We start from the raw sequence: 27,474 nt of genomic DNA on the forward strand, positions 1-27,474 counted from the left end.
AAGCTGTATCAAGAGATGCCCAGCGTCCACTGTGCTTGCTATTGCCCTCCTATTCATAATTACATTTTTACAAGGAGCTTTGAAAACTATTGTGGTCGGCCACAATACGTTCAAATGGTGTTGTGAGAAGTGTCAAGTTATGCTTTTTATAAAGCGCTGGTGCTATAATAAGTTACACAGGCCAAGATAACTTCAGTATTTGTTTGGCAAGGGCCTAGTGCATTGTTGCACTGGGCAAGCTTTCCTGTTGCTGTGTCAAGGGCCCAGCATGCATTCTAAAGTATAGTACCATAACTTGTGAAAAAAATTAAGCAAATGTGATGAAAATTTGCACGTGTTGTTTTTATTCCAGTTGATTAAAGGTGTGAAATATCAATAAAACCCAACTAGTAGTTTTTACGTGGGCCTTAATGGATTAATACAGTAAAACCTCATTATTTTAACTCGATTATTTTGAAATCCAAGTTAATTTGAAGTATTTCAGTCGTCCTGTATTTTGATATGCAAGTTTCAGCTGATAGTTTGAAGCGGCAGTCAGTACCAGTCTATGTCAATTTGGAAAGATTTGGTGCAGTGTACTGATTTCCTATCCCTATTTCGCCATGAAACTGTGGAAAGGACAGCCCTTTAGAGCCACTAGACAATGTACTGTAGTGATACTGCTGAGTGGCAGCTGAAGTACCCCAGCCTCGATACTCCCAGCACAAAAAGTAAAATTGTGAAAAAACAACAAAAAAGGTCTTGTGAACTGTTAAAATGTGTGTCTGCGGAAAGCAAGACGTGCTTCACTTCACCACAGTGGGGGACGCGCAGGCAGCACGCTGCAAGCTTCTTGCAACGTCCGCGCGTCAAAATTCACTCACTCTTTCTGGGAATATAAAGAAATTAATAAAGGGCCGCTTGGCAGAATTAGCAATGTATGCAAACCTCCAAGTGCCGGTTGCTCCAGCATTTTGCGTACTTGCACTGCTGGTGGAGTTCTTGTCAGTAATGCCTACTTTGAAAACTCGGTTAGAAAGCTTCAATGATCATGTTTTCCAGCTAAAATGTCACGAATTTTGTCACAATGTGTATTATTAAATTCTTTATTTTACTAGAAAGAGTGGGTGAACGGTGGCATCATGACGTGCTGATACAGCGAGGAGCAGGTGTCACGCTGCCCACGTGTCCTTACTGTGTTGCAGTGAAGATGTCTTATTTTTCGCAGGCGTGCATTTCAGTTGATCACGACTTTGTTCGTTTGCGATAGCGGAAGCGAGGCCCGGCGTTCCCCTTTGTATGCGGAAACACTGTGACCTTGTATTTGTAGAATACGTAACCATTGGAGCTGCAAACTAGCCAGCACAGCAAGCAACCAGCCCTGATTATATACTTTGAATAATTTCAAGTTTTTTTGCATCCCACTTTTTGTATGTTCTGTTAATTCGAAACCAGCTTAATTTGAAAATTTCTCATGGTCCCAGTGACTTTGAATTAACAAGGTTTTACTGTACTAGGCAAATCTATACCTCTGACAGATGGCGTAGCCCTTCAACAAAGAAAGAGCGATTTGGTATGACTACACCCAATATATCAGTTAACAGTTTCTGAGCAGTAAAGAATTTCTTGGTTACCTTTAAGCATTTTTATACTTTTGTTTGCAGTGCTTCTGCAGCATGGGGCAGATGCATCTATCCGCAACACGGATGGAAAAACTCCACTGGACCTGGCTGACCCATCCACTCGTAGTGTGCTCACAGGGGACTACAGAAAGGATGAGCTGCTTGAGTCTGCTCGTAGTGGCAATGAAGAGAAGCTCTTGTCACTGCTCACATCCATCAACGTCAATTGCCATGCCAGCGATGGTCGCAAGGTAATCTTTTGATAAATATTGGGTGTACAGTAGAACCTTGTATATATATTTCTGGAAAAACCGCGGAAGATAAACGTATGGTCCGGGAAAAGGTACAATCTGAATCTAGCAAGAATTGAGGCTGACAAGTTGGTGTAAAAACAAAAAACATTTATTTTTCAAAAAACATGCTAATTTCCTGTTGCTGCCTCTCAGCCTTGGACAAGAAAAGCTCCTTCAGCCATTACAGATTGTAGACCCTTGTCTGCATTTTCATTGTTTTTTGTGCAAAAGAAGCTTTGTAAAGCTTCTGGTCCAGCAAGGGTTTCGGCAGAGTTAGCAGGTCAGCGTACGCTTTCGTTCTCGCCGCTGTCTTCTGGCCCCTCAACCTCCACCTTCTTCACTGCGTTGCCCCCACCACCTCTGCGACAATCTCAGCAACACTTTGCAGCTTGCAAGTCGGGACATTGTCGTCCATCGTGACGAACTTGGCGAAAGGTGCATCGGCACTGGTGGACGAGAACTCCTCATCGATGTTGTCGTCGATGTCAAATATGCACGCCACAAGGTCGTCTTCACTGTGCTCTGTATCCTCCGATGCAAGCTGCTGCCGAAAACTGCACTTCCTGGAACAATTGCTAACCGTTTCACTCGTTACACTGTCCCGAGTAGAGCTCAAGTAGTGTGAGAGCTTGCACCATGCTAGGCGCAGCTGGCTCGAATCGTCAACTACTGAGCAACATGCAGCCTTGCAGAGGGCCCGGCCTGCATATGCCTTTTTTTTCCTCCTTGAAGCAGTGACAGTCACTGACGACGATCTCGTTGGCCGACGCTCATTTTCGGTGGAGATTACCCTGTAGAGTTGTGGACACCCAGATAATACAGCGGGGCACTCATACCTTGCTAATGATGGGGAGGGGTGAGGGGATTGGGTAGAGAGAGCCACGTTGCTGTCTCATCTTTGAGGATGAAAGGTGCGTGGCTAACATACTTAAATTCGCCTGGCTTTGTAAATCTTAAAGGAAGAACATGGTGACAGAATCCAGCTGTGTGTCAGGGGGAGTTGGAAGAGGAAGCAGATGTAGCAAAAGTGAGAAATATACGTAGCACATTGAGCAGGAGACGCAGCAGGTTCGACTTGTGCCGAAGCACGGTGAACTCGAGGGGACCGACAGCGCATGTATTCTTTGTGCCTTATTATTAGCTCCGTAGTGTTCTCCTGGCTGTTGTAGCCGTGGATCTGAATAATAAAAAAAAAAGTGCGGGACAAGCAAAGAAACCGCTGTCGCTGTGCAGTGGTGGTCTGCCATTAAGGGGAGATGCTACTCGAAAAACGATTTTCTTTAATAAGAATCTGAATTTAACACAAATTGGCATGCTAATAGTTTTTTCTCCTCTTTTCAAATATGTCATTTATTTTCATGTAGAGTGCTTGGTTTTCTTTCTGCAGGTCAGATACTGCAAAATTATGGCCATTGTTATGCAACAATTCTGACCTATAAAAATTTGAGATAAAGCATGCAGATATAGCTGGCTATGATCCTTTGGAACTGTAGAGTGCAAAAAACTATATAAATTTTGTGTGTAAAAAGGTGAAATACAATAATAAAATAGAAAAATTTACTATGGCTCTAGTTGCCAAGGGCTTTCAATGTTATGTAATTTTTGAAAAACATAATCAAGCAGCACTGACAATCTGAATAGATACTTGCACTCTATGGGCCTTTATCATGCTATGTGCAAAATTTCATAGAGGTATGACAATTCTAAGTATACGAACTAGCGTGTATAAGAAGCACAGATCATACAAAACTACAAAAGGAGAAAAACGCATTTGAAAGTTTGAAACCTTTTTTTTTTATCACAGAGTTGTTAGAAATGCATAATCTTTGGCCATAATGTTCAACAGAACTTTTAAAAGCACTGCAAGTTACTAGAACTGTCCTGCAGCATAGGTTGTGCCCTCACGGTCCTTGTGAGCACTCTCTTCTAGCCGTGCCCTTTTCACTCCACGACGACAGTGGGCCCTTGGTTCTGCTGTCAGACGCTCAGACATTCTCTTGATGCGCCTCGCATCGCGGGAATCACTGAAAGTAACTAGATCTCTAGATGGCAGTATGTTGAGCTCTTCCAGGATGTGCTCGAAGGTAGCATGACCCTTGTTGAACCACAGGATTGCCATTGCTGCGGCAGTCTCGACAACCGTTCGGGAGACAAACTTAGTCTTGGGGCAAAGTAGGCAAATTTTGCTGTTCAGGGATTCCGATGCGTTCTGGGTTTTCCCTTTGATGCATCGAGCAAGGAGCTTCTCATCCGTTAGCCGCTTATAAATGGGCAAAACAGCCAATCCCTGTGCTTTTGTCAGGAGAGGTGTGTGGCGTGGTGCAGGTTCACCAAGTGCTTCAGCGCGTTGATGTTTGCACCACGACTCTGTTCCTGCAGGGCAAAACTTGTGGCTGCCAGCATTGCCAGTAGAGCATGAGTGGAAGCACGAAGCCCATACTGCAGTGTACATATCCCGTACACTCCCCCTGTTGCTTGTTATGGCAATCTGATAGTATGTTTGGAGCTTCTGAATGGCTGGCTCTTTCATTTTCTGCCCTCATGGTAATGGCACATGCAGCTTCCGTAGCGCGGTGCCAAGTCCCTTGGCCACATGATTAGTGCAGTCTTCTTTTTCTATATTGACAGCACCATAGACTTTTGACTCTGCAACTGCACTATATGCTTTGCTGTCACCGTCACTCAAGAATGTCATGGAATGCAGTGGGGTGTCATAAGTCAATGTTCTCTGCCAAATGCGCATTGCAGCCTCCGTTTCCATGGCATGGGAGGAACAGTCTGTATTTTTTTCACAGACTGGGCCATGGAATGCCTGACACCTCGTCTGGGCCCATATCCTTGTGCCTACTGCATGTCAGGCAGTAATTTGATATGACCTCGAAGTCTAAGCAGAGGCCAGTATCTAAGGAGATAACTGCGCCAATCCCGTTGTGGCTTTTGTGGCCCCTCTTCTGCCAAGTGCCGTCGAACATAACAGCCACATCAGTTTCGCCTGCTACTTCTTTCGTCAACACTCTGGATCGGCGCAAGTTTTCACTCACAGCTGCCATGGCAGCGGTGTGCACCTTCTTCGCTATCGAAAAAAATCCTCGGTAGTGCATTGGCTTTGGGAGTCCAATAATGGAGCACAATCTCGACAATTGCTCATGCCCAATGCCGACAGCGCGTGCAGCCACCACCGCCTTCACATTTACAGCGAAACTATCTCGGGAGCTCCCACTGTCGTTCCGTTGGCTCACTTGGCTGCTGCCGTCCGCCGTAACACGCAGTGATGTATAGGAGCACCAAAGAACAGTCGCTGAGCATTCGCTGTTTTCGCAATGAAGTTCGAGGAGCGACGAAAGTCCCTTGCGCTTTTCTGCCGGCTCCCGAACGGCAAGTTTTTGAATACCACAAGCAGGGCATGCTGCACCTGCCACAAGTGCCATCAGCAAGAGGGTGTCGCACAAAACTGTCATTGCACAAACTTCATCGCGCTGTCTTTCATCTTTTTCGAAGAAGCCGAGCTTCTTTTCCGAAGCACTGACGAAAGAAAGCGCAGCGTCAATCCCTTCATTGCAGCCACTGTCGCTCGCGCACTCGACGATGCCGCCGTCAGGCCTAGCACACGTAGGCGCGTTCTCGTTCGTCGCCGCCGTTCGGGGCGCTTTACGCCGCCTTCCCTTGAACTTGTGCTTCGTTCTAAACTTCTGCGGTCTCACGTTGCACTTTTTCAGGCTTGTCATCGCGGAAATATGCGTAGACGCGCAGAAAAGCAGACGGACCAAATGCCAATGGCCGCCACCAACACAGCTGACAATGACTCGGTAGCCAATGGCGATGCGGCTTAGGGTGCCGCGCGTTTCAAACCGCTCAAACCACGTGATAAAAAGGCCTCGTTTTTTATTTTTTTCTGCCCATGTACGAAACTGGCGGTCGTCGGAGCTGTAAGAAGAAGGCCGGACGCAACTTTCCCAACCGATCGCGACGGCGGGCGGCACTGCGACGGGTAGCAGCGCGCAGTCAAAGATGGCCAATATCGGCGCAAATTCACGAAATTTTGAGCCACCGCGATGCCTTCATACACATTTTTTTTTTGCATTTTGCGGTTCGAATTTAGTTTTGAAATTTTCACAGATGAAAGAAGCAGGTTTGAAGATTACAATGCAATAAAAATCAGAAATACGAGAAATTTCGCTAAAAACGCGATTTTTCGACTCTCATCTCCCCTTAAACACTTCATAAGCATGCGAGAGCGGCTCTTTTGTCCGCCTGAATGAGAATTTTTGTCCGCGGAACGCATCATACAACTCTAGTTCAGCGCAATGCCATATGTTGCTGCCGAATAATCGTATTTTCCGAGAACGGGGCATTTATAGGTTTCCCGATTTCGAGTGTAGGAACCGGGAAATCGTATCAAACGGGAACATAGTATTAACAAAGTTCTACTGTATTTGTCAAAGTACTAAAAGCGTTACAGTGGATTCTAAAGGACCCCAGACAGAGAAAGTTTTGTTTGCGACTTTTTATATAGTAATTTGTAGTTTTGGTTTTTTGGTAATGTTAAACTTTGATTGTAGATGTTCTAGTGCAATGTATAATTAATCCTAGTATTGTTAATGCAGAACGATTTTGCATCAGTTCGAAACGCCTGGCTAAATACCATAAGAAACTGGTGCTCCACAGCGGGGCAGCACTTGAGACTACGCGTACTCAAGCTTTGGCGAAGCCGAACACGCAGCTTTCAAAAAGGACTCATGGGTGGGGAAGAATGAAACAATGTGGGTGCTTTGAGTGTGTCCCATTCAGAAAAAAAAAGCATTCCTGGCATGAACAGCCAAAACCACCTTGGGAACAGCCCAACAACTGAGCAAAAGGGGTGACGAACAATGGTCCTCACTTGAGGCATTGTGCATGCCTCGCGTGGAAGCTTGATGAATTACTGTTTATTTGAATTTCCCGGTGGCACGAATTTCGAAGTTGCTTTGAATGAACTACATTATATAAAATACATCGTGATTCTGTGTTATATTAACGGTTCCTCCAGTAACTGCTAATGATACGAACGCGCGATTGACCTCTGCATGTGAGCGGTGCAATGCCGTTTGGCTGTGGGAGGAAAGCCCGTTCACACTTGGCCTCGAAGGGAGTGAATGCGGTAAAACTCACCGGAAGTCCTTCGCTTTGTCGCTGGAATTATGGTCTGCAAACGATTCCGTGAGGCCAACGCGAAAAATCGGTCCGAGACCAATTTCACCGCCATGCGATAGCGGATTGCTTTTCTGCTATGGCTTTGGCTACACCGGCTGTGCTAACTCTCAAACCACGTGATGTAAACACCAGCCGAATATTCAAGATGACGGCTAAGGCATCGGTGGGTGCGGGGGCTCACGTCGGTGCAATCGCGAACTGTCCACGCAGCACGACAAAGCTCACGGCCTTGAAAAAAAGACGCGTTCATCGAGAGCTTGGTTTGGATTACGATCGCTGCGAACACCGGAAGAAGGTGGTGCAGCAGCGAGTAGGCATGTCCTAACGTGCCTCTTTTTAGCACTGCTGGCCGAATGCGCTGCCGTTGGTGCCGGTGCGTCTGCTCGTGTCGTTTCTTCAGACATATCTCCAGAAACAACGTTTGTAAACATGTAACCTGTTTCCTTTCTGTGCTTTGCATGCATAACTAGAACTCAGTGGGGATTTTAAATCTCTGGAATAAATTCTCATGCGGCGAAGATGGCGGCGGTGGCATGCATACGAGGGGCTGAATGAATGTGAACATGTTCGACGGGTGCGGGCGCGGTTTTGTGGCCGCTTTAGCGTTATCGCTTAAATTCTCAAGTGTGAATTCTCTTGGACTGATTTTTTTTTTTTTTTGGTATCGACTTCGCAGCACGTTTTTCTCGCCGCTTAAGTGGCGAAGCGAGTTAATTTTCAATAAGTTTTGCCCCTTTCACTACCTTTGTTGTCAAGTTTGAACGCGCCTTATAGCGCCAGCAGCATGAGTGAGGAAACCGCGGCACTTTATCTAGAGGTTGTAAAAGCATGAAAGTTAAAAAGAACATTATGGACTTTTTTCAGCAAGAAGTAGTTGCCCCCAATAAAGTTCTTGTTCATTTTCATGATCTGCTTTAATTTGTTTTTGGTTCATACAATTACCGTACTTACTCGCATAATCCTCCCATTGTTTTCGGCGAAAAACCGATGCAAAGTTGGGGGGGTGCGAGAATTACGCAGTGAAATCTTTTCACGAAAACGTACAGGGCGAAAAAGAAAACTAAGTGGCTGCAAATCGGGATTCTCACACTAATAACTAAGAGCAAGATTTGAAAAGTACTAATTAAATTTTTCTCGACAATAAAAACAGAGGGAGGTTCAAAGAAAAGGCAAGATTTATTGACACAAAAAGTGCAAGCAAATAGTCGAGAATTGGAATACCATACGCAAAGCTTGTGGGTGTTGCGGGCGTAGCGGTAGCGTTTGTCACTCAACAGGAGCCCTCAAAAGGTAAACTTAAGATGTCAGTATTGGGCTGATGGCTATTTATCAGAATCGTCCCCAGTTTCCTCCTGAAGAATTGAAGTTTACCATCAATCTGGGGTACACGGCAGGCCCAACGCGTCTTGGTGGCTTTCAGCTGCCGTCACCAGTATCGAATACAAAACTGGTCCACTCCATAGGGCCTACCGGCGGCCCTGTTGCCGTTATTTAGTGCATGATCAATCACTTCCAACTTGAAAGCAGCCGTGTAGCTTCAGTATCGCCCCATAACGTTACAGGATTACCGACACAACATACAAAACACGCCGCAACACGCACTTGCCGCTTTGGCTTGGCCTGGATTGGCTTGAATATTTGTGCAATAATAGTACGCTTGATGCTTAAAACATGGCGCCAGATGGTGTGCGCTATCATCATCAACGGTTGGAATAAGCTGACGACATTATTGCGGCCCTTTTCGGGAGTGCGATAATAACTCGCGGAAAAAAAAATCTTATTTTTGTTGGGCAATGTAAAGGGTGCGAGAATTATGCGAGTGCGAGGATTACGCGAGTAAATACGGTAAGAACATTATGGACTTTTTTCAGCAAGAAGTTGACCCCAATAAAGTTCTTGTTCATCTTCATGATCAGCTTTAACTTGTTTTTGGTTCATACGAATTCGGGACAAATATTTTGCGTGCTCCCTTCGAATTCATATTATTGAGATTCTACTGTACTTGATTGACCTCTGCAATGCCACCTGGGCCCCTGTCTATGTCAAAGCGTAGAAAATGTTAATTGGACCTGCATACTGGGATGAGCACGCATCCTTATCATAAACCAAATTAAAAAAGTAACATCATGGTGGTAACGCTTGTCGCTAATAATCATCTCCGCTTGCAGGACTGTCAAACAACACAAGCTTCTCGAGCTTCAATATTCGGTGTCGGGGGTCATGTAAGGGGACAAAGTAAGCAAAAGTGTTAAAAAATAATTTTTTTCTTTTTGTATTATTTGAAATCTGCAGCCTTTTCTGAACCAGAATCAATCATTAGTTTGTCTTATTATGATTGTTTCATCTCAAAAATTGCATATTTCAAAACTTGTGCGTTGGCCTGCTGTGCTCCCATTCTTGCGTATACAAGGGATTCCTTGCAGTTCAAGTACCATAGCTATGTGGAGAAGTTAGATTGCAAGCTGGAGTGCATTTGGCACATTCAAAAAGGAAGGCCCAGAACTGCGAAAATGAAACAAAGGAGAGGCATCAAGCTCTCTGTCGGGATATCTATATATCTGGTCAGGGAAGACTTACTGGTGTCATCATTGGCAAGCACCAAAACTATTATCGTTTGGCCTTTACAGGCTTGCCATGCAAGACGTTAGCACAAAACGAAAAAATTATATTGGTGATGAGTATCTGGCTGGTGCCTATCGAATGGGTCCTTCCATTTGCTGTTATCTCGTACTTATGAAATAATGCAGATTTTCACCTTTAAGTGCGATTATCTCAAAGCATGCTTTTTTTGTACTTGTGTTCCTTTTTCTCGGCAACCACAGTATCTAGAATCATAGCTTTCGGCCAGTATTTAGATAATGTAATATGAAATATGTTGAAGCAGAGTTATTGTTGTGTGGGGAAGTGCTCTTTTGCAACGCATCTGATAGCTAATATAAAGTGATAGTTAGGTACCCGAAGTAAAAAATTGACAGAAAATTAGCATTACAGTTTTCAATGCTATATCTGCTTCAGTAAGAGGAAAGGCTCATCATCACAATGATAGTAAAATAATTACTGAAGCTCTCATGGTTATGGGTGCATAAACTTCACCTAAAATACATGGCAGGTATAGGGCTTTCCTTACTTACACTGCACTTCAAAACTTTCTTTTAAAATATTGTTTGAATTAATGAAGCTTGCTGAGTTTATGTATAGTTGTTGCTTGTTTGAAATATGCAAATATTTTCAGTGGAGTGTATAGTTTTTGAAATATGAAACATTTTATAAGGCCTCTTTCAGGCAACCTTTTTTCCTAAACTGGGAAAGTGGCAAAGTGAATTGGCATAGTACACTAATCTTAAACTAGAATGGTACACAATATAAGCAGGATAGATCTTGTAAACCCATTTAAAGAAACATTATAGGAACTTTTGTGAGTGAAATTTCACCTTGAGAGGGCCCTGTGAGGACTCTTCTTCGGCAGCACTGGAGTTCGTGCATGGCCCCACCGCGGTGGTCTAGTGGCTAAGGTACTCGGCTGCTGACTTGCAGGTCGGGGGATTGAATTTTGGCTACGGTGGCTGCATTTTCGATAAAGGCGAAAATGCTTTATATGCTTGTGGGCTCAAATATGGGTGCACGTTAAAGAACCCCAGGTGGTCGAAATTTCCGGAGCCCTCCACTATGACGCCTTTCATAATCATATGGTATGTTTGGGATGTTAAGCCCCACATATCAATCAATGAGTTTGTCCATTGTTGCATATTGAGATGAATGCAAAAGGAACGCTTGAAATTGGCACACGTTAACAGAAGTTATTAACCTTCAAACTTTAAAACCCTAGCAGACAAGAAAAAGCGTTTCCATTTCGCATCTCGCTCTCCCACTGACGTCAAAGGCCGCTTTTGATCATCGTGCCCCTCTTACAAAGATATGCTCACCTCGTGGTGGCCCTTGTGCACTGCTCCTCGTGCCTTTTCGCAAATGTTTTCACACTTTCATACTTCAAACCAGAAATTCTTTTGTATCTGAGGAAGTATATAGGGTGCTTTTACATTTTTTAGAGCACAATAGTGTGGTCTATTTGGAACCGTACGAATGTTACTCGCGGCTTCTCGTGTCGAACCAATCAAAATGTATGGCCTGTGTCGTCACTCCTACGGGGGGAAGCATCACTTACGATCATGAAAATGCCTGCCATGTGTATCTCTAGTCTGACAACACTGCAGTTTCTTCATTGTGAAAAATGCAATCTGTCGATTATTTTCTGCTAGCTTCTGCCTAAAATGAAAGTTGTGTCCACGAAATTCAGCTCCCAATCTTTCAATCTTGCAGTCTACACCATTGCACTTGGCAGCAGGCTACAACAGAGTCCGAATCGTCCAGCTCCTCCTGCAGCATGGGGCTGATGTTCATGCCAAAGACAAGGGGTGAGGCTGCATACATGCTTCAATCGTGCATTTTTGTCATCATGTTTGTGAAAATTCTGAAATCAAGAACTAGAACATGTTGGGAAATTCAGTATTGCAATATGGGCTGTAACCTTTCGAAATTTTTCCTAAACCACATGCTTGGGTTGTTGCTTCATCTTAGGATGGAAAATTAGCATAAAAAAGCTTGTAAAACAATACTCTCAGGTGCAGTGCCAACTCTCACCTAATTTTTTTATGATACTTTCCTTGTGTATATCCAAAAAATGGTAGGCAGGGGAATATGGAAGCTTGCGATGAAAAATTCCTCAACAGGGGATGTGTCGAGCCGACGTTTCGACACAACCCCTGTTTATGGATTTTTCATTTCCTTGTGTATATAATTTTGAATCTTTTGAGGCAAATTGTCTTGTGTTCCTTCCTTATTTCATTTGGCAACCTTCTTCTCAGGTGTCTTGAGAACTTTGTAATTGCCTGTCTCATCCTTTCTTTTTGGTCTAATGTGCTCAATAAAGTGCATTGTATTCGGTAGAATAAATTAGCACTGTATTTGTTCATCTTGTGTTCTATCTTTTTACACTGTTTTTCTTGCCTTAGAAATATTTTTAATTTACTTGATGGGTAACTCTGTCTGCAGGGGTGGTCCCAAAAAAAAGCTGAATGTGTCATTGACGTTTCGTTTGACCCTAATGGCACTACTGAAATTGTGTTGATTAACCAGCTATTCGGTTTGAAGAAAAATGACAAAACACACCTGATACTTGGCATTATTTACCCTAAATATAATGCATGTATGTACCAAAAGCATGTTGCCTTATGGGCTGGATGTATAGAACTTGTGTGAAAGTGACAGAGCTTCTAAACAAAGTAGAATATGCCTGAAATGTTTAGCAAGAAAAGCATTCATGGCTCTGATTTTGCCAGTAAGACGTCAGCAAAGTGGGCAAACTTTACCTTTGCAGAATGGCAGTTTCTTTACACATCCATTTTCATTGCTTGTGGATGTTAGCTGTCTGAAAGACCACGAAATGTTGTGGGAATTGAAGCTATCCCGCCGCCATTGCGCGGGATTCGCTGCCTATTTCTGCCATTCTCATGTCTTGACATGACTCTTCCCTTCTCTGCGGTCTGTCCCGGTGGGGAAGCGGAAGTGACAATTAACCCCTTTCACCCGGTAGCGGATGTCGACAGTAGCACCAAGTGCAAAGTCTCTTGGGACGTTTCGCAAGCGCGCGTAGGGAGTGAGTAAATTTTTTTGAGACAAGGGTGAGCACGCATTTCTTTTTTGCCCGTCAGCTCCTTTTGTTTGGGGATCGCGTGGACTTTACTGATGGCGCCTTGCACCCGCGGCGAACGCTTGCCTTTTGTCGCCCCTTTCGAACTCTAGGCCTAAGAGCAGTGCGGTGTCTTCGCGCGTGATCGTACTACGCCGACCCATATCTCTCGAACACAACACGAGCGGAGTTTTGCCCTCACTGGAGCGACCGGGCCTTGTTGGTCCCGATGTCTCCGTGAGTCACTTTGGTTAACGGAGATGTGCTTACGGCACTTCGTGTAGTACTTCTCGCCTGTGGCGTGGATAAGCCTATTTGCTTTCTCGTCGCCCCTGTTGCAGCGGGCTCAGTACTGAGTTTTTGCTTGCCACAGGCAATAAAGTGTTGCAACCTGTTGAGAGCAGTACCGTGTTCTTGCCATGCTGCGCTCAGTGCCATGGCTGTCCAAACACTCATGTGCAAAGGCGACGGTTAACGCGTGCCCTGCGACTCGCTAAGACCGAACCCACATTAGTGGCCGTAGTGTTTACTACAATGTCATCCGCATATGCTGTTCAATATTCTGCATTTATCTGATGGGTCCTCAGCAGTGGTATACAGGTTGGTGTCCCATGCCTAGACTGACTTGACTGGTCCGTCCTTCTGTGCTTCTCATTCTTTGAAACTCCAAGAACACATGACCGACAGGTTAGGTTATCAAAGCAAGCTGAAGTCAATGTGAAATACTATCTCGAAATCATATGGTGGTTTTGGGACGTTAAACCCCACATATCAATCAAATACAATCTCAAACGGGGAGAGCTAGGCATTCAATTCGCACAGAAGTGAGAATGTACTTGTACTCGTAAGAAAAAAAAAAAGAAAATAAATATGACTAGTAACAATGGCAAGGAACAAACACGCGTCACCTTGACTGAAAATAGATATTGTTCACATTAACCGAAGGAAACCCATAAGTCTAAGCTGTCCCGACAGTTCACACACTTAAGTTGTCAGGGAGTCCTAATGCAAAAGAGTGAAGGTGCGGCTTGCCAGCAACTTGGCTTGCTAAGTGCATGGAGTGTTTGCCAGCAGGATTTCTTTGACCAACTCCAGATGGACATGAGATGCTACCTTGTTGGGAGACCAACTGTAAATTAAAGGGACAATCAAGTGGTTTTGCGTTCACGAATTTATAAGGAATTCGGTATCTGTGACTTCTTACAACATGCCTAAGACGTTTTTTTTTTCACAATTTTCGCTTGAACAACGGTAGTATAAGAGAGTTAACTTTGACCAAGAGAACGCCCCTAGTGCACGTGGTGCACAGGAGAGAGATAAGTGGGGCAGTGACGTCAGTGGCGGGATCGAGCTGGGCCGCCGAGGCCGCTCAGCCTGTTAGCTTCGGGATTGTGCCTCATTTCTGCTGTGATCTGCTGGCAGTGAAGTATCAGTTCTGCTATTTCGGAGCGATTTCTTGCCATTGCACCGTTCTCCTCTTCTGATTAGATTTTCACCATCCGACACTCACTAGTTGTGTTTGTGTGGGATCGAAATCGACTCGCGATGTCGAAATTACGGTGCGGCATATTGCTACTGAAGCAGCACTTTCGGTCGCGATCAGGTCGCTTTTCACAAGTTTTCTCGGGATCAGAAGGTGGCTGCAAAATGGGCCGCTGCAGTTAAAAGAAAAGACTTCAAACCTGCGAGAAAGTCATTGGGATTGATGATAAAGTGTGTGTGACTGAACAGCGATGCGGATCATTCTTTGTTTCTGCACCTGAGGGGGCCGTCGCCGCCATTACGAGTTGCCTTCGTGAAAAGAAATGAGGCAAGGGTGCAAGACTATTCATGTGCCATAGCAGTGCGTAGTTATCACGGCCGCTTGCCGCGGCCGTGATCAGTTCACTCTGCTGCCTTGCGTCCGTGATGCTCACTTCGAATCTCTATGGAACTCGTGGATCACGAGCCATTATGCAGACACTCGTCATCGTAGTTTCGCTGGATCTGGGACCCAGTAGGTCGCAATCTCTCTATTTAGCGACAGCTTGCGGTCACGCCTTTGAAGAATATTTATCAGAGCTAGTCTAGATCGCCAACAAAAGTGACCGTGTAACACGGGGGGCGCTTTATTTTGTTTCCGGCTTGGGTAATATTTTGCTATCAAAATTCAAAGTCATCAATGCAATGATGCAACTATCAATCATATTGTTACAAATAAATATAGCACCTGGTACTATATGAACTCTTTATTTAGGGCGAACTTGTGCCCGTAAACTCAAAACTAAAAATGGTCAGCCAAAATGTCTCTTGCTCGCTGACTCCAACTTCGTCGATCTCTTTATCTGCCCCTCCAGTCTCGTGCCGGTCCCGTGGCGTAGCATCGTGGCGCGTGCAGAACGGCGTTCCATGGCGCGGCTTTCTTGCTACTTGTGTGGCGGCTTTTAAGAACGCGAATTGTGGCACGCGTCTTCTGTGATGGTTGAGCTGTGGCATTAGTCCCCCTCCTAGCACGCATCGCCCCGATGCGTAGAGCCGGCTGACAGTTTCTAAACAATAGGACTTGTCCTTGTGTTAGACGGCGTGAGTCAGTTTACTTGTTCAGTTCCTGTCGTAGTACGATTTCATCCGTACTACATGTACAACTTCCGGGAGATTCCGGCGTCGTGTTGTGCACACTTGACCTTCAGGGATCACTTCGTAGTTTAATGGGCCTAGATGACGAAGAACCCTGTAAGGGCCAAAATAGTGCCGCATAAGCTTTTCAGATAGGCTACGTGCACGTACAGGCGTCCAGATCCACACTTGGTCTCCAGGGGAGTACTGAACGTCCCTTCGTCTTAGATTGTAACTGTGCGCGTCGACGTCTCTTTGTTGAATGATGCGGTTCCGTGCTAGTTGTCGAGCTTCTGCCCTTTCTACATATTCGCTTATGTCAGGGGCCTCTTCATTCGTGCTGTTGACAGGCAGCATTGTGTCTAATGTCGTTATTACTGTCCGACCATAAACAAGTTGAAATGGCGTAAAGTGGGTTGTCTCTTGTACTGCGGTATTGTATGCAAAAGTAGCATACGATAATATGGTGTCCCAAGTCTTATGCTCGATGTCCACATACATTGCGATCATGTCAGCAAGCGTCCTGTTCAGCCTTTCAGTTAACCCGTTAACTTTTCGTTAACCCGTTTCAGTTAACCGTTTGCGGATGGTACGCGGTAGTTCTTCTGTGGTCGGTGTGCGTTACTTTCATGACAGACTGTACTAGCCTGGCAGTGAATACAGTTCCTTTGTCAGTTATAAGGACTTCAGGTGCGCCATGTCGCAGCGCTATCTGGGTCACAAAAAACTGAGCCACTTCATTTGCCGTTCCTTTTGTGAGAGATGACGTCGCGGCATACCGGGTCATGTAGTCGGTTGCTACAACTCTCCAGCGCTTCCCGAACGATGACGTAGGAAATGGTCCTAGCAAATTCATTCCGACCTGCTCAAACGAGAATTTCGGTGACTCTATCGGTTTCAAAAGACCTGCTGATTTTAGAGGTAGTACTTTGCGTCTTTGGCATTCTCGACATGATATTACGTAATGCTGTACTGAATCCATCAATTTTGGCCAGTAATATCTCTGGCGGATTCTCGCCAAAGTCCTATTAATGCCCAAGTGACCTGCCGATGGGTCATCATGACACGCTTCTAAAATTTCCGCTCGCAGTGGTGATGGTATCAGCAGGAGGAACGTTTCACCGGTGTGTTGAAAGTTTCTCTTGTAGAGAACGTTGTTGCAGAGGACGTAGGAACGTAGTCCACGGACGAAAACTCGGGGTACTTCGACTTGCTGCCCCTCTAAGTATTGAATGAGCAGAAGTAATTCTGGGTCCATTCGCTGATCATGAGCCATCTCCGACGAATTCACAGCTCCAAGAAATGCTGAGTCTTGTTCATTCTCCGGAGACGAGGTCTGGACTGGTGCTCGTGACAAGCAATCCGCGTCATTGTGCTTGTGGCCAGACTTGTAGACTACGGTGATGTCATATACTTGTAGACGCAGGCTCCATCTAGTAAGTCTTCCGGAAGGATCCTTTAGGTTCGCAAGCCAGCACCATGAATGATGGTCACTGATGGCTCGGAATGGTCTACTGTATAAATATGGATGGAACTTACTAATGGCCCATATAACTGCGAGACATTCCTTTTCCGTAGCTGAATAATTATACTCAGCTTTCGGCAAAGTGTGGCTTGCATAAGCAATAACTTTTTCTACCCCGTTCTGCCACTGAACAAGAATAGCACCGAGGCCAACGTTGCTGGCGTCCGTATGAATCTCTGTTTTGGCATCTTCATCAAAGTGAACGAGTATGGGAGGTGACTGCAAACGCCGTCTTAACTCAGAGAAGGCGTCTTCTTGCTCTTGGTGCCAGATGAATGGCACACCTTCCTTTGTAAGCCGTGACAGTGGTTCCGCAATTTTGGAGAAGTTTTCAACGAAGCGCCTGTAGTAGGCACAAAGCCCCAGGAAACGTCGCATAGCTTTTTTGTCTCTTGGCCTTGGGAAATTTTCAACCGCAGTGATCTTATCCGGGTCTGGGCGGACACCGTGAGAACTGACAATGTGCCCGAGGAACCGAAGCTCCCGGAATCCAAAGTGGCACTTTTCGGGTTTGATCATAAGTGTAGCCATGCGAATAGCGTCCAGTACCGTTCTCAATCTCTGTACGTGCTGCTCGAACGTAGTGGAAAAAATTACTACGTCATCAAGATAGACAAGGCATGACTGCCATTTGAGGACGGAGAGCACTGTGTCCATCATCCTCTGGAAGGTAGCGGGAGCAGAACACAAACCAAATGGGAGTACTTTGAACTCGTAGAGTTCGTCGAGTGTCACAAACGCCGTCTTCTCACGATCTCGTTCGTCGACTTCTATTTGCCAGTACCCGCTCTTTAGGTTCAACGACGAAAAAAAGTGAGCATTGCGCAGTTTATCCAACGTATCGTCGACTCGTGGGAGTGGGTACACGTCCCGCTTCGTGACGAGGTTGAGTTTTCTGTAATCAACACAGAACCGCATGGTGTTGTCCTTCTTCACAAGTACTATCGGCGATGCCCATGGGCTTTTGGAGGGCTGTATGACATCGTCGTCGAGCATCTCCTGTACTTGCTTCTTTATCGCCTCCCTTTCTTTCGGAGCTACTCGGTATGGATGCTGACATACTGGTCTAACATGCCCTTCGATTACAATGCGGTGCTTTGCTGCAGGAGTACGTCAGACTTTCGATGAAGAGGAAAAACACTCTACGAATTCCTTGACCAACTCCGCAATCTGGTCTTTCTGCAGAGATGAAAGCTCTCGGTCAATATCTATTTTCTCGAAGACACTTTCCACTGTTGAGGGCGTTGTTGGTACTTTTTCTATGGTGCAAACATCTGAGACTTGTACGTAGTCATGAAGTGATGCTATGGCTGCTCCCTTCGCCACATGCTGTACCTTGTTGGTAAAGTTAGTCAATAGCACATCAGTATATTCATTCCGCAGGTTCACTAGACCTGTCGCCACGCGTATCCCCTTTGTGAGTAGCAGTTCGATATTTCCATCAGCTAGTCCGGCATATTCACGAAAAAAGTCACTTTTCACAGAAACATAGAAACACGATGTGGCTAGCAGACGACGCAAGAAGCAATCCACACTTCACTGTTTTGGGCCAGTTGCCGCCCGGCGGCGACTCTGCTCGATCTCGCGGCCAATAGTACGGGGCTGAAATTCTGTACCCTAAAATCTAGAAAAAAAAATACCCCGGTACCCCGGGCTATACATAGGCTTTTATGGTATGTCCTCCTCTTTCCCTATTTGGACGCAGTGCGTACATGGTCAGGGTGAAAACACGTGTGCACAGATATCAGTATGCAACATTGAAGTCCGGCACTCGTGTGCACAGATATCAGTATGCAACATTGAAGTCGGGCACTCTACACGACAGTCACATGCTTCTAATGCAGCTAATATACTGCTTGAATTTTAGCACGCCATCAGTGTACTACTGGTCAGAATTAAGAAAAAGCGAAGGTATTGCGAACAGAACTGCAATACAGCGCAGTTTCGAGCTCATGTCAATACTGCGGGAAATTGCAGCAATTGCATGGCTTTTTCTTTTATTTCTTGCGGTAGCACATTGACTCATTGCATGCTTTTTGCTCACTGCGAAGGGTGATACTGACTGTATCAACCACGTTGCACTATGAGCAGTGAAAGAGTTGACGTTTCCGCACGATGACCGCGCGTAGCGTGGACTGTGCCGAAATGTGGCTAAAAGCGAGTGCTGATGTTGCTGTTCATTATCGGATTTAAATATCTATGGTTGAACATATCATTTGTATCAGTTTACTACAGTGAAATAAAGCACTGACATACATCTCTTTCATACCAGCCGTGTTTCCTACGTGGGTGAAGGTAGCTGGTTGAGACTCGCTTTCTTGTGCCGCATCATTGACGCCGACATTGTCATCAGTCGTTGCCTTTACATTGGCGAACGGCTTGGAACATGTACAAATGTACAGCGAACTCGTTATGACTTCTGCAGTTTGCCTAATTAATGGCAACTACTCCATTTTAACAATTTTAACAGATAAATTCGGCATTGCCTTTCGGCAAGTGCACTCAGTGTTGAGGGACCGGTTGTGCTCACTGTCCCGCGTGTATTGTCATGGAGCTTCGACGAATCACAGCGGCGGCGAGACTTGTGGTGACGGGCGCGGCGCCTGTTGCTTGTTTTCAGCAAAATAAAGTTATTTGTGTTTGTTTATGCAAATTTTCGATTTGATTTTTGAGTTCGCCGCACGAAATTGTGTAGATGTCATAAACTCGATTTATTTTGAAAGTGTTGCAGAGGCCTAGGTTCTTTATGTAAGAGTAGACAAGCTCGGTCCCATTTCCGGAGGATGGGGGCATCTTTGGAATTATCTTCCGTCTGAGCATCATAACCATGCTGTGCCAGGGCATCTCTCTTCAATAGCCTCAGCAGTAGGATGGACCTGCTGTTTGAAGTTGCCAGATCAGTGTGAAGGTCCTCGCCGTCTAGGTTGATGCCATGGGAGTATGTGTACAAGCGCCAGAAAGCTCGCACGCTAGCCAGCTTCTTCGAACAGCGGAGTTCGAAGAAGTTGGCTAAGGTATGTATTGCGAGCTTTTTGGAGTGCAAAAACCACGTTAGGTGCAGAAAACATTAGAAGTGAAGTGGGGCGATGACCAGTAAACTGACAAAAAAGAAGAAAAGTTCGTAAAAGATGACTTTTGTCTATGCCTGTGAGCTTCTGTGTCATTACCAACTGGATGCATAATTGTTTGACCACACACACATATTGTTGTAGTAACATTGTTTAACATCTGATTTTGTTGACTGCCACAGTAATGCTGCAAGGGGGGTTCACTTGGAAGTATGAATGTGATAACTTTGTGCTTAATTAAGAAGACAATTTTAGTACAGTATAGTGTGTCCCTGTTTGTTGACTGACATGGCACTCTCTTTTTCAGTGGCTTGGTACCCTTGCACAATGCGTGTTCCTACGGTCACTTTGAAGTGACTGAGATGTTGATAAAGGTATGTGCAGCTTTTCTCCTGGCCCTACCAGGGATCTTATCACTAGCTTGTCTGATCCTTACATAAGCTCTTGGATGAATGAAAGAAGGGTTAATTCAAGGATACGGTTCCTTTGTTAGACACAGCATTCATGAGAACTAACAGACAATTGCATCAAAAGAAGTATAGGGCATGTTATTATACTTAATTGTAATGTAAAATGTGAAGAAAGAAAAGTGGACGAAAAGATAACTTGCAACCAGCAGGATCCGAACCTGCGACCTTTGAATAATGCGTCTGATGCCCTACCACTAAAGTACTGTGGCGGTCATCCTATGTGGGTTGGCTAACACCCCCTGTGGGGTCGTTTGCACCTCATGGCGCATGTGCTTCGCGCACAGGTCACGTTTCGGGTTCACAACTATCGAGCGATGAGTGGCGTTGTGTTCAGGAGCGTTTATTACCAACACCATCATCATTATTACCACCACCAGCACGGTAGCACCGGCACTGACGCCTGGCCGCAAGCCTGGGTGGCGGCACATGAGAAATGAGCGCTTCTCTTTGGGGCCTGGCGGTTCGCACAAACGGTGGTCTCTCATGGCAGGTCTGTGGTGGATGGCACTGCAGGTCGTCTGCCATGGGTCCTCGTGGCGAGTTGAATGTTGCGCTGCCTTCACGCTATCTCGCGTTTGTCCTCATGTTGATTGAGTGTAATGCAATGATGTGTAAGGTAGTTTTAGCGTGTTGATTACTTGTGATGTATTTAATTTGGCAGACGACATTGTCATTGTAAAAGCAGTTAAAAATTTGGCCCCGTATCTGCATGTTAATCTGCAAATGTTGTCGAAAGACCTTAGTCTTGTGGCTGGAGAAATTAAAATGAACGTTTATTTGATGTTCTGCGCAAGAAAATCGGTGTATGGCATTCTGGAGGCGCTGCGTTAGAGTGCCTCGAGCGTGGAGAGGAGGCGAACGAGCGCACTAAGTCACGTCACACGTGAGACTTGAGCGCTATCTGGCAGTTATCTTGAAAAACGAAACGCGCGCCTTTGTGGCGGGCGTGCACGCTCATCTCAGAGGTGATAAGGTGTAGAACGCAAGGCGACGGGTAGGTTCCACCACCGTGTCATCTTAGCAAAGCGTTGGAAACACTCGGTTCTTCGTGCAAGCGTTGCATGGTCAGCGCTGCGTGATAAACGCTTCGGTCCTTAGAATAACTTATGTATGCCTTTTCTAGTAAAATACACAAATACAGAATATATACGTGTTGTTATGGTGCCCCAGATATGCGCGATAATGGCTTTTAAAGATGATAGTCTTTCTTGGGGACCTTCGGCGCAAAAACTTTGGTCTGTCCGTCTCTGTCTGTCTGTCTGTCTGTCTGCCTGTACATTTGTCTGTCTGTTCACCGTTACCGCGAACCGGTACTCTAAACAGCACCAGTCGATACCCCGAACGGCCGACCCAATCCGCGGTGCCCACTAATGTTGCTCAAGAATCAGCGTTCATACGTGTTCGATTGTCAATTAAAAAGCAATTATTGTGCATATCTGAGGCACCATAACAACACGTATATATTCTGCATATTCGTCTTTTACTAAAAAGGCATACATAAGTAATTCTAACGACCGTAGCGCTTATCACGCTGCGCTGACCATGCAACGCTTGCATGAAGAATCGAGTGTTTCCAACGCTTTGCTAAGACGACACGGTGGTGGCACCTACCCGTCGCCTTGCGTTCTATACCTTATCACCTCTGAGACGGGCGCGCACGCCTGTCTCAGGGTCACGAGCTTTGTTTTCCAAATCAAACTGCCAGATGGCGCTCATGTCTCACGTGTGACTTGATGCGCTCGTTCGCTTCCGCTGCACGCTCGTGGCTCACTAACGAGCGCCTTCGGAATACCATTCACGATTTTCTTGCGCGGAACATCAAATAAGTTGTTCACTCTCTCCACACGCAAGATTATCATCTTTCGACGACGTTTGCAGATTACATGCAGATACGGGGCCAATTTTTAAATTGACAATCGCACAAGTATGAACGTTAATCTTGATCAACATTGGTGGGCGCTGCAGATGGGGTTGGCCGTTTGGGAAATCCTCTCGTGCTATTTAAAGTGCCCAGTATCGTTAAGGATGGACAAACAGACAAATGGACAGATAGACAAAAAGTTTTGCTTCGAAGGTCCCCAAGAAAGACAATCGTCTTTAATAAATGATGACCATTCGCTTGTATCCTCATTTAGGCCTATCTCCTTGCTATGCACTAGTGTCAAAATTCTAGAGCATATATCATTAAAACATTTGTATATGTTTGTCGAAAGAAATAACCTAATTACGCCCCTTCAGCACGGCTTTCGCAAAGAGTATTCTACGGTAACCCAGCTTATTGAGACGTTTCATGACCTAGCAGCAGTGATCGATAAGAATGGTCAAGTAGATGTTATATTGTTGGATTTTGAGAAAGCTTTCGATCGTGTGAGTTACCAGAAATTACTAAGTAAGCTGAAACCAATTCTGAAAATTGAGAAATTACTTGCATGGATAACTGCTTATCTTTCAATGAGGAGCCAATGTGTTTCCATTGATGGTGTCACCTTGAGTTCCGCCCCCGTGAAATCGGGTGTGCCTCAAGGGTCAATTTTGGGGCCGTTGTTTGTTCTGTTATTTATTAATGACATTGTGCTAAACTTGCCCGTAAAAATAAAGCTTTTTGTGGACGATTGTATACTATATCAGGAAATTTATAGTTACAGTGATCACGTCAATGGCCATGCATTATCCGAAGTCACTAAACACAAATATTTAGGACTCATACTCACATCACACTTAAAATGAAATGAACACATAGAATATATTGAAAGAAAGGCAATGAAAAAGCTTGGCTATTTGCGAAGGAGGCTTGTGAATGCCACACCACACATCAAACTTCTCGCGTACAAAACTTTCATTAGACCAGTATTAGAATATGGAACTGCAGTGTGGAATCCCTTTACTGAGTCCAATATTAAAAAATTAGAAATGGTCCAAAAGAAAATCTGCCCGATTTGTTTTTAATTGTTATAGTTGGCGTACTTCCCCTTCACTTCTACTAATTAAAGGGGATCTCAAAAAACTACAGGAGAGAAGAAGAATGGAGAGGCTGAAGCTTTTTTTACCTCATTTTCTACAACAAAATTGGTATCAACAAAACAGTGCACATTAGACAAATAAGTGAATATGCTGTGCGCTCACATCATTCAAAGATAGTTTTAGATTACGTAAACCGCACAGACACATTCAGGTATTCATTTTTTCCTAGAACTACCCGTGAGTGGAATTGCCTATCACCTGATGCTTTACAGTGTCCAACAGTTGATTTATTTCTACATACTCTCAATAACCACTAACAGTTTTTTTTGTACAGTCATGCAGCCCAGAGTTGCACAGTGCTTCCATTTTTTTAGTACGTTTCAGTCAGCAAAGCCATGCCATTGTTGTAATATTTTCCTTTAGTTTTTTGTAAATCAACACAAAAGTGTTGAATTGTAACCACTGCCAGTATGCTGTGTGATGTCAATTATGTTTTTGTAGTAAACATTTTTGTATGCCCATTCCTGCTTAAGACCTGGTAAACAGGTCAGCAGTATGTAATAAATAAAATAAATAAATAAAATGTGTGTTGATTGGTTTGGCCCGACCGCGTCTTCAGTCTCCGTTCGTTCCGAGAGCATGTCGCGTCATGTTTAGACCCCACACAGCCACTCCCTTTTTGGGTATATATGGGCCCTTAAACATGGGAGTATTAATCGGTGCCACCTGTTAGCATTGCGGCAAGTGGGGAACACCCTTTTTTATCTGTTTGCCTGTTGGCATCACGTAGCACGGGAAGGTCATAGGTTGGGATCCTGCCAGTGGCAATTTATCTTTGTGTCCTCTTTTCTTTACATTACAGATTACATTGCAGATACTTCTAATAACATCCTTTACACTTCTCTTGGCATTCTTGTCTGTTCTAATTAACATTCTGTCTAATAAGCTCCTGCATGATTCTATTTAAGATCTAACAAAAAATGGTCGGTCAATTTCTTAAATTTATTTTGAGATTTCATATAATGTTGTCTGATAAGTAGAAAGAAGAGATCCGCAATTGGTTTTGCTGGCAAAAAATATTTCCGAAGCACCCGAAATCAATAGTAATGAAAAGGTAGAGTGCCACGCTTATCTGTTGTTTTTTTTTTTTTTCCGGCATTGGTGATGAGTTACATAAAATGTATTAAAGCTGTGTACCTCAAACTTGTTTACCTAAATATATGCATGTTCTTTTGCTTGCGTTCAGTTATTGTTGGTTTTTCTGGGTAGGGGACATATTTTTTATAAATCACAAACTCTATCCATAACGCGTTTCCTTGCCTTCTTTTTAGGTCTTTATTTCAAAGTGAGTGTACAACAGAGCTGCTTAAAATCTGCATTACTTTCTCATCATGCTTGTTAATCAAACTGCCAAAGCTTATATCAATAACACTTATAAATAGATACGATTGGGCTAGCTTCAAGAAAACAACATACAGTGGGAAATTCTGATGACAACGTAATAAAAGGATTTTTGATATTTTTTAAGTTTTTCCCACTTGTTCTTTTGCATATCAGTTTTATCCATCAATCAAAACATGTTGCATAATGTGGTTTTACTTAGTTACAGCCCGTCGAATAAAGACCATGCGCAAGACTGAGTGCACCATGCAGATCTGAAGATTGTATGACATTTGTGATCGCGTACGGCTTTTCAACCTCACGTGATTTTTATCGAGTAATAATTTTGTGACACTGCAAATTAGCTATAAGAGACATGGTAGTGAATGATTAGAAAGCAGTGTTGTACGCGGGGATTCCTTTATGCACTGCGACATCAAGGCTTGCATCGGTAACTCTACAAAAATTTCATTTATGTGCATTGAGCTTCTTGTGCTTCAAAAGGTAGTCTGCATTTCGAAAGGTAGTATGCATTTTCCACTGATCAGCCAATAATATACAAAATTTTGAAATAAATGTAAAGGTCAAGTGGTGATTCTTTGTTCGATCTTGCATGGAATCACCCTCCTCCCTTTTCTTGGTGATGATCAGTGTTTCAGTTTGTGTACATATGTGTTGTTAAAAAAATAGCAAGCAAACAAAGGTTTTTGAAGCTGACCGTTACAGGCCTAGCACGTGAGAATTCTGCCAATGTTCCCAGCACTGTCCAGTGTAGGCTTGACTGTTTTACATGACAGCACAAATGTTATGTCGAACAAATGGAGTGTAATACCGGTGTCACATGGGCGTTTTGAAGGCTATTGAACCGGTGGTCTTTCAACTCAACTGAAAAGGGTGAGTTGCTACACGGGCCATTTTGAAGGCCATCGAGTCAACGGAGCACCCCACACCTTCGCTGAAGTTTCGATAGCTATTAAGCAACGGAAGCGAAAACAGAGGAAATGCGCACTGTCGTTTTCAGTGTGCTCGAATCCCCAATAAAAAAAAGGACAGTTGCACTATTATGTTTTAAAGGTAGCATGCTTGGGTGTTATAAATTATCCAATGAAGGTATTTGTGCAGTTTGGACTGTAGGAGCAGCTCATACTCTCGACAACAGCAACATGCTGGGTCCCCGTGCCCTTTATCGCCTGTCTGTTTTCGCCGTCATATTGCGCGCAGTGTTAAGTTATGCCCTGGTTTTTAGGTGTGTCCGTGTGAGACAATGAGTTCTGGGACGCGTTTTTTTTTTGTGTCATTGCTCATTTTGTGCGTTTTGTGCGAAATGGATGATGCGTCACCGCCAATAAAGAAAAAGCTGCGCTAGCAACTCTAGGGTGAACAAGAAACGGTGTTCTTCATGGACTTGTGGGAGGACTGCCTGGTAATGCGGAACTGCCGTTTGAAAAACTTCTCGCCATACAGTGGCACGGTCTCGTTGTACCGACGCGTCTGGTGAGAGAAAGATTACCTTTCTTTGTCTATGCTACGTTCAGTCACAGTTTCCATGGTCGTTATCAAATTGTTTACCAGCAGCAGCTCTTCTTCAATGGCGTCAGCGTCTTCCTTCGCTGCTTCAATGCCAGCGTCAAGCTGCATGATCGCATCCATGTAAAAAACCACTGCAGCCTTCTCATCTCGAAATTCTGTGCCGTGGCTGCTCATGATGACAGAAGCTTACAAAGCAAGTTGCAGTGACCTCCGAAACGTGCAAATACAAACCACACTGCTGAGACATAACCACAAAATGGCAGCCGCTCCTGCTCATGCGCTGACAGCATTGCCACAGTTTCGCTGCTTAACAACCTAAAAACCAACCATGCATTATTAAGTATGTATAAACACTTTATTGAAATGTTCATACAAAAATGACAGATGCATGTGCGCATTTAAGTGCATATAATTATATCACTTACAATAACATTAAAATGAAAATAAAGATTTGCAGCGCCACTCAATTTCAGCGAGAAATACCTTAACCACTCAATGGCCTTGAAAACTGCCGCATAGCAGCACGACAACTTTATCGAGTCGATGGAGCTGTGACATTTCGACGGCCGTCGACTCGATGGCCTTTCAAAAGTGTCCGTGTGGCACCGGTATCAAACCGGCCTAGAAGTGTGAAAGCAGACAATGAAAGAAAAAGAACTACGATTATTGCCGTCTTCCTTTCCTTCTCTTGTCCGCTTCCTCTCTGCAAGTATGTATGGCAAGTGAGGTATGAGGTGCCCTGATATGATGATGTAATAATTGTTTGGATTTTACATTCCAAAACCACAGTATTATGAGATGCGGGGGCTCAAGTTGCTCAGAAATTGGCACCTCAATCTAAGCGCACGGACTTCCAGAATTTGTGGGGATTTGAGATCTCGTGACCTCTGTGCCGGGAGTCAAGCACCGTAGCCCACTAGACCACTGCAGTGGGTTGATGTGAAAATGTGCTGTCAAGAAATTGCAAATGTGCTCTTCATATAAAGGGATGGAGAAAGTTTCGGATAAGCATCGGAGAAGGTTTGCTTGCCAAAAGCCAACTGAGAGAATCTTTCTATGGCAGTAGCAGTTATGGCTGCTCTGCAATTTTCTATGAAAAGTGCTGTAAGATCTCGTTTCATCTTGTGCATGCTGGCGTTTCCTCCATGGGTTGATGCGTACGTTTCCCTATACAG

General features: G+C 44.5%; 1 protein-coding gene across 3 annotated transcripts in view; it reads left to right on the forward strand.

The window, feature by feature from the left end:
• Positions 1-27,474, forward strand: part of Tnks (tankyrase) — a 246,530-nt gene that overhangs the window by 20,476 nt on the left and 198,580 nt on the right. For all 3 annotated transcript variants that reach the window (XM_037426582.2, XM_075881808.1, XM_075881807.1), the window contains exons 3-5: positions 1,644-1,852; positions 11,402-11,496; positions 20,266-20,332. In XM_037426582.2, the coding sequence (XP_037282479.2) occupies positions 1,644-1,852; positions 11,402-11,496; positions 20,266-20,332 (371 nt within the window). The remainder of the gene's footprint in view (positions 1-1,643; positions 1,853-11,401; positions 11,497-20,265; positions 20,333-27,474) is intronic.

The sequence above is a fragment of the Rhipicephalus microplus genome, chromosome X (assembly GCF_043290135.1).
Source record: "Rhipicephalus microplus isolate Deutch F79 chromosome X, USDA_Rmic, whole genome shotgun sequence".
Taxonomy (NCBI): Eukaryota; Metazoa; Arthropoda; class Arachnida; order Ixodida; family Ixodidae; genus Rhipicephalus; species Rhipicephalus microplus.